Genomic DNA, 12,242 nt, shown 5'->3' with positions numbered 1-12,242 from the left:
GAGCTCCTTTGTCTGTCTTGATCTTCTACAACCACTATGTAAACTCATGCTGTCCCAATCTGAATCCCATAGAAAGATATCCTTTACAGCTGCTGTAAATCTTATCTTCCAAAGTCAAACACTGTCGCCATTATAGTTTGTCTTTTTACATGAAAACCAAACTTGTAACAATTATCAGCATACAGTCCCAGATTAAATGCCTAGTTTATCTATGCCATAACATGCATTTTGAGCTGCATCCTGCATTTTAGGACACATGTTAAGGGAAATCTATAAAAAACTCAAAGCTTTCACTACATTGTTTAGGGACTGTATATTGCTGTACAGCCTGTATAGCATGTGGCACATCAACTTTATCAGTTGTGTCCAATAATCATTATATATAATAAGGTTAGCATTGCTCTAAACTCACCCCAGCCTTGGGTTTAGCTCCAGAGCCAGCCATCGGACATGGAGATATTAGATCAGAGGCACGGATAACAGGGGACAACTGTGTTTTGGAGTGACTTATTGAAGCAACGTCTGCTCCACTTTCAGAGGCAGATTCCAAATCCTGTCAAAAAAGTACATGTCTCTTTAGCACATGTTAATATGGAACTGTTTAATGCAAGGTACTATGTTAATTAAATGTCTGCATTTCCATTAAACAAGGTGTTTATTTAGGCACATTCAAATATAATATATTTGAATTTTGTAAAGTAACACCCCCTTCTTCTCTCTCTTCCCTTACATATGCACTATTACTTTCATTCTTCTCAGAGGAGGTGGTTCGCATTAGCTGCCGTTCTGAAATTATGTCACCACTAACATCAAAGTTATTATTCCCCTAAATGGTAGTGCGTAGAATTAAAAAAAAAATCGGAGAGTTGTAGAAGTCTGGCATTATTTTCTTATGTTCAGTGTTTCCTGTGTGTGTATGTGTGTTGAGTTTTGCGCCCACCTTCTGTCTCTGGAAGCATTTGCAAGCTCAGTGAACATCTGTTAATCATCATACAGCTGAGCTGACGTCATCATTTAACTGTTTGTGCAATTCAAAGGCACTGATTCTTGTTATTTTGGAATTACATTAGAATGGGAACATTTGCCATATGTAGTCTGGTTAAGGTGCTTTAACTATTTAGGCCAAGGGTTAAACTGAGAATGTAATACAAATAGTGTAATAAAAACATCTCCTTTTAAAAATATCATGCAACATCTAATTTAGACAATGTAGACACAATCATTGCTTTGGAAACGAGATTTTTATACTTTGCACAATATCCACAGCACCAAAGTTCCTAGGAAACCAGTGATTACATGTAAACAGTATCAGAATAATGTTAACAATCTGGGATTCCACGTTTTGATGTATGTTGCTTCCCTCTAAAGGCTCAGTTTTCATGCTGAAGGAAAATATCATCACTGATTGTCTTGGTAATCAATGTATGGTAATTTTTATCTGAAATGTTTTTTTGTTTTCAGAGTATTCTAGATAACACTTAATTCGATCCCTCATCTTTTCCCCTCTAAGTAATTACACCAATACAAATTTTTATGGAGATCGGTCAGCCTTCCCGTAGTTAAATTTTTAACCAGTTGCCATTATGAAGTCTTAATAGACTGCGACTTTGGCTTTCAAAATGGTTCTGCCTCAGAAGTCACAGACTGACTCTGAAAACAAAGGAGAAAATGTATGCAAAATTTGAAGAACACACACCACACTTCTTTCAGTTACAACTAATTAAAAATTACCTTGATTAACTCAAATATGACTCATCAATGTCCCTTCATATTTTCCATCCAGTTCAAACTTCTTGAAAATTCATGAGTTAGCTATATTTAAAGATACTAGAGCAATTCTTTTTTGATAGTTTTATGTCCTGTTGCTATAAAGTTGATTTATTTCATTTTTGTCAATGGAATTTTTTGCCAGTGTCTGCATGGAGAGTGGGATTGGGCACCATGGATGAAATTCATCCCTGCATGGAGGGAACCTGCACAAAAACTCATGTACTGCTTAAACCCCCTTTCCTAAGTCTTAAGTGAGTGAATGCATGAATTTTGGGTAGGTCCTTTGCATAAGGATGAATCACACTTTACAGCATAAGTGAATTTGAGAGTACTTTCTATGCAATTTGAATATTTGAGTGCAATGTAAATTCAACAAGAAAAAATAAAATTAAAAAGCAAAACATTAGGAGACACTACTTAACAACCAATCAAAATCGTCAAAATCCTCCTGCTCCAACTGAAACCATCTCTTTTAAAAGATTTCAAATATATAGCAGCTATGGTGTTTTGTTTGTACTTTCTCTTTCAGTTGAAATTTGGCTTCTTCTAAGAACAAGTTAAAATCCCCTGCTGAGTATCTCAGTAAGCATTATTATTATTTTAAATAGTGAACAGCTGCATTTAAGAGATTAGCAAATATTTATAATTTTGGTGTATTTTAAAACCTCTATATTTTAAGTGGCTTAGATGCAATATGCTATTAAACTTTTTGCTATTTCTCTGTATAAGTAACAGAATTCAAACATGAATAATACAAACAAAATATTATATTAGTAACTACATGCTTTTCAACTGGCCAAGATGCTAAGATTCAGATAAATATTAAAAAATGTTTTTTCTCCTACACAGTACCTATTGAAATGTGTGGAATTAATGCAGATGACTTTGTTAGAAAAGAAAGTATTCCAAACATTGGCTAAAACGAACATATTTCTTTAAGATTTCTTATTTTTAATTGCAAAATGACTGTAATAGTGGTGGTTAAGATTAGCAAAACTACTGCATTATACAAGCCACTGGAAAAGGTAGTACAGGTAGTATTCTTCACATTTACATGTTTAACCAAATCTTTTAAAATTACAATTTATTCATCAGTGAACTGCTCTATCCTCTTTTACATTATCCTCTGCAAAGGTCTCTGCATCTAAATAAAAAGTGAAGATTATGCCAGAATATTATTCTAACGGAGGAGGATTTCATAAATGGCCCACAAGTGGCTCCCTGCCCAAAAATTGTTAGACCCCATAACTCAGAATAAAACAAACTGTTACTTAATGTACATTTTCAGCTCTAGCTATTGCAAATCTAATGGAATGTGCATATATTCAGAGACCAACATTACTGTGATTCTAACTCCACTCTCTATTACCTCTTATCACTATGACAAATTATACAGCCTGACACCTTTTGATTTTTGGCTGTTCTCCCATTCTCTCATCTGGGATGTTTCATAATTCTCCCACGTATCAGCTCTTTTTTCACAGAAAAGTGCAATCTGCAAGTGGAAGCCCGATCCAAATAATATGAGAGAGAGAGAGAGAGAGAGAGATGAAAAGAAATGAATGAAACAAAATAAAACTGACAATACAAAGAGTTAGCAAACAGGCTCACAGGTATATGCCTCCGTTTGTAAGTTGGGGTGCTGGATGGTGAAGAGCCTGTACTGAGAGCATTTTCAATATCCTGATCGAGCTGGTCCAGTTTCATAATTAGCAGTACCATGGAGTCCAATCGTGACCGATCTCGATCTTCTCTCATTTCCTGAGGAACAGAACATACAATTACTGATTCTGAAAGGGCACTTCATGGAAAGAATAAAAAGCTCTCTGTTCCCTAATTTGACAAAAAGTCATTGAATAATAGGCAAACTCTCATTTTTTCAGGGGAAAAAAAGAAAAATATGTTTTGTATCATCAATAGGCTGTTCATTCAGAAAAGGTTGACTTACTGCCAGTTAAGCATTTGGTGCACATATCTAATATACGTCTTGTACTGGAATGTGTCAGGAAACAATGTGTACAATACTGTTTGATATAAATGCACTATGTAGGGATTTCTCCAATTCATGAATAATCTCCCATTCAAAAGGGCTATCTGAACTTATTCTCCTTTTCCAAACCCCTCCCCCAATAGTTAATTAGGTTTATTTGAAGTGAGATTCTCTTTCCCTGTGATGAACAAAGAAAACTATGTACAAAGATGAGTGGCATATATTTGAATCTGTGATAAAAATAGAAAAAATCCACAGAAAATAACTTTTCTGCTATCTTTGAACACCATGTACTTTGACAGTGGCACCCATTAATGCTGCTGTACCGTTGGGACTTACCAAACCAATTGTTAGAAGCGTTTTCATGTTGGCTGTAAAAATCTTGCTGTACATGAAATCTCTCTGACTTGTCATAAAATACATGCTGTATTTATAGACACCTGCACAGGGGACAGGAAACTCCATATGCTTCCCATCCCAGAAACTCTCGCACATTCCCTTGTTGGCGGATGGAAAAAGAAGAGTTATAATTCCCCTTTAAAAGAAGCTTGGTATGTGACCCCCCAAACCAGTAGAGGCATGGACAAACTTCACCTGGTGCTTCTGTACTTGCTTTGGATTTCACTGACAGGGATCCAAGGGCTGGATTAGTTCCTTAAACATTATGGGCTCGTCTACACTGGCCCCTTTTCCGGAAGGGGCATGTTAATTTCACCTATCGTAGTAGGGAAATCCGCAGGGGATTTAAATATCCCCCGCGGCATTTAAATAAAAATGTCCGCCGCTTTTTTCCGGCTTTTAAAAAAGCCGGAAAAGAGCGTCTACACTGGCCCCGATCCTCCGGAAAAAGCACCCTTTTCCGGAGGCTCTTATTCCTACTTCAAAGCGGCTCGCTTTTTCGAAAGAAGTGTTTTCAGTCTAGACACTTTCTTTCAAAAGAGACTTTTTCAAAAGATTCTTTTGAAAAAGCCTTGTTCAAAAGAGTCTTGTAGTCTAGATGTACCCTATGAAAGATATTATTTGGATGATGCTCACTGAAGGTAAAAAAAGTTATGGTGCTACAGCCCCCTGCAGCATTTGGAAAATGTGGCCTATGTATGCTTTGTCAAATCCTGGAGATGGAGACTAAATGAGTGAATGTTTTGTTGGGCATTAGAAAAGTAGAAGTAGAAACCAAATACAAATTCCTGTAGAGTGTTAACTAGTCAATAGGACAGCTGAGTAAAACTTTCTCTGAGCTGTGTGAATTGCACAGGGAATGTAAGCAAAGTTTAGAGTGAACCTGTGGTGTTAACCTCTAGTGAGAAACCACATGGCAAGCAGTGATAGCAGTACAATGTTACTGTCTTTCAAGCTGGTGAGGAAATTTTAAAGTGAACCCCTGCAGCCCTAACCTCTGAGTTTCTGCATTTCACTTGATGGTTCTGGTACGTTTGGGGACATAGTGTCTCCAGCTTCCATGGATGCAGAAAGCAGCAGAGTTGCACATGCAGGTGAAGAGTCCTCTACATAGTATGTGGTTCTATGGCAGCTCCATCATACCGTTGTGTGAGTGACTGGGGTTGTGCATGACTGCTGTTACTATGACTAAGCTGATTCACTAGTCAACCTCCTCCTCCTCCAAAAAAGAGGGGCACACAGCTGCCATAGAAGCAGAACCACTCTGGGACATAGAAAAGCCTACATCCACAAGATCACCCTGATTTTTTAAAAACACATTTGTATTTTTCCTTGGAATCTTAACACTGAAAACGTAAACCAATATAAAACGATTATAAAACTTGACAGGAAAAAGCAAATGAGCTGCATATCTGCAGCAAGAGGAGTTTATCTTAAATAATCCTGTTACAAATTCTCCCCCAAATCCTTAGTCTGGCTCTTCATGAAGTGGATTGGTAGTATTGGAGAGGAATCACTTATAATTAAGAGGTGGCAAAGCATTATTATAGTTATAATAAGCCTTATTGTTATTATCTGGAAAGGATAATTAGGCTTGATGCATGGGATAAGGGTTTGGGCCTTTTGAAAACAAAGATATATTTAGGCCTCTAAGTAAGGCCCGTGTTATTGCAGTACTTCCATGAATAGGAGTCAGAACAGCATCTGGTTGAGGAGTTTTTCATTTGTTTGTTTAAAAAAAACCCAGACTTTTCCATTTGCACTGCTCTTCAGCATGATTCATTGTGTATTTCTACCATTACTTTTTGTCTCTTTCATAAATGCCTAACAATTATAACAATACAAATTAAAGTAGACCATAAAAAATCAAAAAGCTATTCTTGATTTAGCAATCCAATAAAATATATTAATCCTCTAATAATATTTATTTAGTGTATGTTTAAACAATTTTAGCCTTGATATGATCAAATGAAGTTCCAAGTCTTTTATGGCTTCTTCATCTTCTCCATATCTCCCTCATGTATATATTCTGAGATTTTGTTACCAACTTGTTATTTTATCTGAGGTTAGCAAGACACTAACAATCCATTATGTTCCCTTTGAAGTGACAATATTTCTTTACCCTCACACACTGTCCTCCTGATCTTTCTTTCCAATTGCAAATTATTTTCAAAATGATAGTTAATATCCAGTAGTTGTTAGATTTTTAAATTAAAAAAGTGAAGACTACAAAGTCAAGCTCTCAAATGTTAGGTGATACCTGTGTACCTAAATTTGGGTCCCTTATGTTTTTTCTTTATGTTGCTGTCTAATTATATGACCATATACTTCTCTTTTTCCCATCTGTGACATCTGTTGTAATCAGGTAAACTAATTATATGTATTCTTATGTTTAAATAAGTCTTGGCATGTTTTTGTCAGGGAACTAATTTTACAATGTTTCAAAATTTTTCCACGACTTCAGAAAGGGAACAATTTAGGTCACAATGTATTAAAATGTTCTTGCAAGTTTTAGTTTTTTGTCACACCAACTAAGATATGTTAAAAAGGATTAAGTATGAGGGTATATTGGATGTTGCAAATACTCCTAAACCAAACATTTTAGAAACTTAGGAAAGTCAGAGATAAGGTTACATTAAAAGAAATAAAAAAATGCTCAAGCATGAAAAAGCACCCAAACAACACTAACTCTGCCATGTATTGCAACCATGCATTAACCATCCAATCGTGACTAAGGCACTTCAATGTGTGGTCCCAGGTTATATTTTAAACCCCTCACCCTGGTCTAAACACTCTGCTCTGTGCAAATAGTGGGGGTACTTATTTGTGCATTTTCACAACTTAATACATTTGGGTTTCTATTATATGTAATCTTAAATTTGAATTTCTTATGTTTACAATGCTTGGAATAGTTGCAATATTATGTATTTTACCTTGATATCTGCTCTCAACCTTAACTCAAACTTAATGAAGTTTACTCCCAGGAAGTTTAAAATTCCATATGTGATGAAGTAAACATGAAACTCAAATGGGAAAGTTATCCTGGGATATTTCTAAAGACTTGCAATTATTTAATATCCATTTTTATTCTTTTATTTTTACTTTTATTGATATTTTATCACATAGGATTGCCAACTTTCTACTTTAAAAAACCCAAGCACCCTTGCTTTGCCCCTTTTCTATGAGTATCTATGCCCACCCACCTGCCTACTCCTTCTCCCCTCCCTTCATTGCTTGCCCTCCCCTACCCTCACACACTCACTCAATCACTCATTTTCACTGGCCTGAGGCAAGGAGTTAGGGTGCAAGCTCCTGGGTGGGGCCAGAAATGAGGGATTCAGGGTGCAGAAGGGGGTTGTGGGCTGGGGCAGAGGTTTGGGGTGCAGGTGGGAGTGCAGAGTGGGGACTCTTGGAGGAATGTTGTATGTGGGAGGGAGCTCAGGGCTGTTGCAGGGAGTGGGGAGTATGGGTGAAGGGTGTGGGCTCTGGCAGCACTTACCTGAGGTGGCTTCTGGGAAGCAGTAAAATGTCCTTCCAGAGAGGTGGCCAGGGGGATCTAGGTGCTGTTTCTGCAACTCCCATTGGCCAAAGTTCTTGGCAAGTTGGAGTTGTAGAGTCAGTGCTTGAAGCAGGGGCAGTATGCAGAGCCCCTATGTCTGCCTCTTTGCCTACCAACTGGAGGGACATGCCGGATGCTTTTCGGAACCTGCCTTCCCCACGGTCCTGCCAACCAGACTTTTAATGGCCCAATCAGTGGTGCTGACCAGAACCACCAGTGTCCTTTTTTCAATAGGGTGTCCCCATCTAAAACGGGATACCTGGCAACCCTAAGCACAGAGTATTCAGAAAATACCAGTCAGTTAAGCTGGGTATAGCTGTTTTGTTTCATTGGAACAGAAAGAAACAGCTGAAGTGTATACTCGAGATATCCTCTCTTTGCTGTGTCCCACATTTTCCTACACCTAGATTTCCCCCTCTCTCCTGCACTTCCCTCTATACATGTTCCCCACATTCCTTTGTACACACACACCAATTTCCCACTCTCTACTGAAGTCCTGCCCCCTCCACCACCACCTTTTTTGTTCCTACCTTTCTACCCTTTCTCCAGAATAGATCTGGTGAAAAGGGAATCTTTTAAAAATAAAAACATTAGGATTAATGATAATTATTTTTGCATTTAAATTTCATGATAGAAGATTTAGCCATCAGAGGACGCTACTATCTCACACTGAAATTTCTACATGATTAAGATACAGCTACCCTCATTTTCCGAATCTGCTTTAAAAATAGGTATCCTTATGCCTTTATTTCCTCTGAGAGTGAGCCTAGCAGCCATCTTTATTAGGAGCAGCCTGTGACTTCAATCCCATTGTGAACAATAGCAGAGGGCAGTCATTTTGAAATAGGGCAATTTTTCATGAAATCACAGTACTAGAATATTTGTCATTCTCTTCAATAAGAAAAAATGGGGAAAAGGCCCATAATGCTGAAAAAAATGTAGCCTCTAAACAAGATTTCAGTTAATTTTTTACTACAAGTGAATGCTGGAGCGTGTGAAATATTCTGTTAAATACATTCAGATTAAGCAAACTATCTTGTAATGACTCATTTTAATTAATTTTAACAACATAATTAACCAATTTACTTGTAAATTCTTAGAAAATTAATTCTGTACAGCAGCTTTTCTTCAGCTATATCCACCTTTCAAGAGGTGGAGGTATCAATTCTGGTTTACAGAGACCCACGTATGCTAGCTCTGATTGAGCTGGCCTGAAGCTGTGTCAGTGTAAGTGGCAGAGGGATTAACTTTCCCAGAGTACCTACTTAGTATCCTGGAGGAATGCATACTTTTAAGGCTACAGCTGTGCTCTTATTTTTAGTGTACAAGCACAATGAGAGCTAGTTCATGTGTGTCTCCTGGAGCTGGGAATCTCATCCCTAGCTCAAAAAGCAGAAATATGCTTTCAGTGTGTGTGTGTGGGAATGAGTATGAGATTTAGAGTTTTTCTTGAAACCCAGCTGGCGGAATCAAGAGATTGCATGAGAATCTCTTCATGTCTTCATTAAAAAAAATAAATGTCTAGTCCTCATGATTGCAGAGAAACAAACAAAAATCAGACGAAGTGAAGTGTGTACACTATAGAGACCCAAACCTGAAAACAAAACAAAACAAAACAAAACAAAAATTATCCATTAGTATTTTGTAAAACCTCATGATTTTTAAGCCAATCTCATTTTTTTGGGAATAGGAGTAGGGCTGCCTCATGATTTTCAACACTTGCAATTTAAAAAGTTGCTACCTTTATTATAGAACCATGGGTGGTGCTTCCATAATAATGCTTTAGGTACTATACATAAGGGCTATGTCTAGACTGGCATGATTTTCCGCAAATGCTTTTAACAGAAAAGCACTTTTTGCGGAAAAGTGTCCATGCCAATCTAAATGTGGTTTTGCGCAAGAAAGCCCCGATCACCATTTTCGCCATCGGGGATTTTTTGCGCAAAACAACACCGCGTTGTCTACACTGGCCCTCTTGCGCAAAAGCATTTGCGCAAGAGGGATTTTGCCTGAACGGGAGCAGAATAGCATTTCCGCAAGAACACTGACAATCTTACATGAGATCGTCAGTGTTTTTGCGGAAATTCAAGAGGTCAGTGTAGACAGCTGGCAAGTTTTTCCGCAAAAGCATTTGCTTTTGCGGAAAAACTTGCCAGTCTAGATGCAGCCACAGATTTTATGCATTCTTCCTAAGAATATGGCAATACAACCGAGATACTAACTGGACCTTTGATCAGTTTTAGTATAATAATATTTATTAAATTGTTCCCCAAAGTCTCCCAGAATATTTTTTTAAAGTAAAAAAAAAAAAGAAATTAACTGTGAAGGCGAACATTTCTAGTGTTTATAATGCAATGGGAAATTTAGTACAAGTTGCTGAATATTGAAAATTAGTAAGCGAAGAAATGCAATAGTAAGTTTTAAAATGCACTTTGTTAATTTCTATTCATAACTGTATGGCTACGTCTACACTGGCATGATTTTGCGCAAATACTTTTAATGCAAGAGTTTTTGCATTAAAGTATTTGAACAAGAGAGCATCTACACTGGCATGTGCCTTTGCGCAAGAGATGTGCTTTTGCGCAAAAGCATCCATGCCAGTGTGGACGCTCTCTTGCACAAGAAAGCCCCGATGGCCATTTTAGCCATTGGGCTTTCTTGCGCAAGAAATTAACGTTGCCTGTCTACACTGGCCTCTTGCGCAAGAACAGTTGCCCAAGAGGGCTTATCCCTGAGTGGGAGCGTCAGGGTATTTGCGCAAGAAGCACTGATTTTATACATTAGAACATCAGTGTTCTTGCGCAAGTGCTCGCGGCCAGTTTAGACACAGCCTAGCTTTTGCGTAAATTTTGCCAATGTAGACACAGCCTAGCTGTGTTTGGATTAAAATGAAAGTAGAAGATAAATATGAAGCTGTAGAAGTTGTAGAAACTTCTAAAGTTTATTATAAGACAGATTAGTGTTTTTAAAAAGGCTATTATGGAAGTCCTGCATTTGAGAAAAAAAATTTTAAGGACTTGTAAACTGTAGCGACTCACTTGCATACCCCAAACTAATTTTTTTTCACAACTGTACAAATTGAATACTTACATTTGTACAACTGAACCTACCAATGGCTGGTTAAGCATCAATGGGAAGGCTTGAATATACAAATCAGATATGTTGAATCAAAGATATAAAAAAGTCAAATCCTGTTGATTTCTATAATGCTAGATGCCTATGGTTTCATTAAAGAATAGACCTTAGATTTCAGAGGCAGAGTTACTGTAGAGCTGGCAAGACCAGCTTGCTAGTCCACAGAAGAAAGAGACCTTTTAGGAAAAGTGTTGGCTAAGTTTCTCTGAGTATCTTTGATCTGCAGCCAGTTGGACTGAGCCTAAAATCTTACATTAGTGTTATACATTTCATATGACATTAAATTCCTCATCCTTGTCTTTCATTGCTAAAAAACATATTGTTCAAAATGGAAAGGTACTAAAATCTCTTTTCACACACTGTGAAGGCATTCATCTGAACTGACAGCAAGAGCTAAAGATAATGCAATATATCCTGTTTCAGAACTATCTGTTGATTTTTTACAAGCAGTAATATAAATCAGATACATTTTTTTTTATCCCTTTGCACAGCAATGTACAACTGAGATAAACTTGGGTAAAAGCCTGAGAATCTTATCTCTCGCTGAAGATTATATCTCATGCAACCATACTGGGGACATATTCTTCATCCTTTTAGGGGAGAAGACATGGTATATGGAGGCAAAGGAGAACATTTCCACATGCTGAAAAAATGATATCACGGCTTGTATTTTCTCCCACATAAAAGACATCAGGACCATTTGTTAAAAAAAGATCATAGTATTTTTCTTACGAATAGCTTAGATCGTCTAATTGAACAATATTTAAAAGAAATTAGTCATGGAAAGTATTTCTTTAATTTATAAACTGAAGCCTGAAAGACAATGATTATTTAAAAAACAAACAAGATTTGTTTCTGGGAAGTACAGGTTTTTAATGCTCCCTATAGATACTTTGAGTCTCAGACTATTGTTCATTATAGTAGAGCTTTAATTGGGCTATTTTTCAACTGTTTCTAAAACATGCTTTCAATATTCCAGTTAAAACTTTTAAGGAGATGATAGCTGTGAAGGAGAAGAATTAGAAAACACTTGAGTGAGGTACAATACAGTGATCTTTCAATGCAAGATAGAGGATACAACTGAACAGATTCTCACAGAAACTCACATTGGACATCTGACTTTAGGAAAAGTCATTCCATTGTATTACTTCCAGGGATAATAACTGGGACATCTAACTATGTGGATTGTCAGTGCTGCTGCAGAAGAGTATGCTTTGGAGAGTATCTTTACCCTTTCCTGCACTAGGAAACCTCATGGCATGTGAACCCTAAAGAGAACCCACTGGAAGTTTTTTCAAGGTTTCTGGCTCATTACTACATGGCCACATTATCTCAGCATGGCCCACTGTAGCCAACAGCAACTTATAAAGCATAATACCACTGAAACGG

At 37.3% G+C, this 12,242-nt stretch overlaps 1 protein-coding gene across 5 annotated transcripts in view; it reads right to left on the bottom strand.

Annotated features, from left to right (window-relative positions):
• DLC1 (DLC1 Rho GTPase activating protein) overlaps nucleotides 1–12,242 on the bottom strand; it is a 381,113-nt gene that overhangs the window by 269,990 nt on the left and 98,881 nt on the right. For all 5 annotated transcript variants that reach the window (XM_075930378.1, XM_075930377.1, XM_006113504.4 and 2 more), the window contains 2 exons: nucleotides 3,382–3,531; nucleotides 413–553 (listed from right to left, as the gene is read on the bottom strand). In XM_075930378.1, the coding sequence (XP_075786493.1) occupies nucleotides 413–553; nucleotides 3,382–3,531 (291 nt within the window). The remainder of the gene's footprint in view (nucleotides 1–412; nucleotides 554–3,381; nucleotides 3,532–12,242) is intronic.

The sequence above is a fragment of the Pelodiscus sinensis genome, chromosome 5 (genome assembly GCF_049634645.1).
Source record: "Pelodiscus sinensis isolate JC-2024 chromosome 5, ASM4963464v1, whole genome shotgun sequence".
Lineage (NCBI taxonomy): Eukaryota > Metazoa > Chordata > Testudines > Trionychidae > Pelodiscus > Pelodiscus sinensis.
The sequence above is the reverse complement of the archived record's forward strand: the minus strand, read 5'-3'. Positions and strand labels throughout refer to the sequence as shown.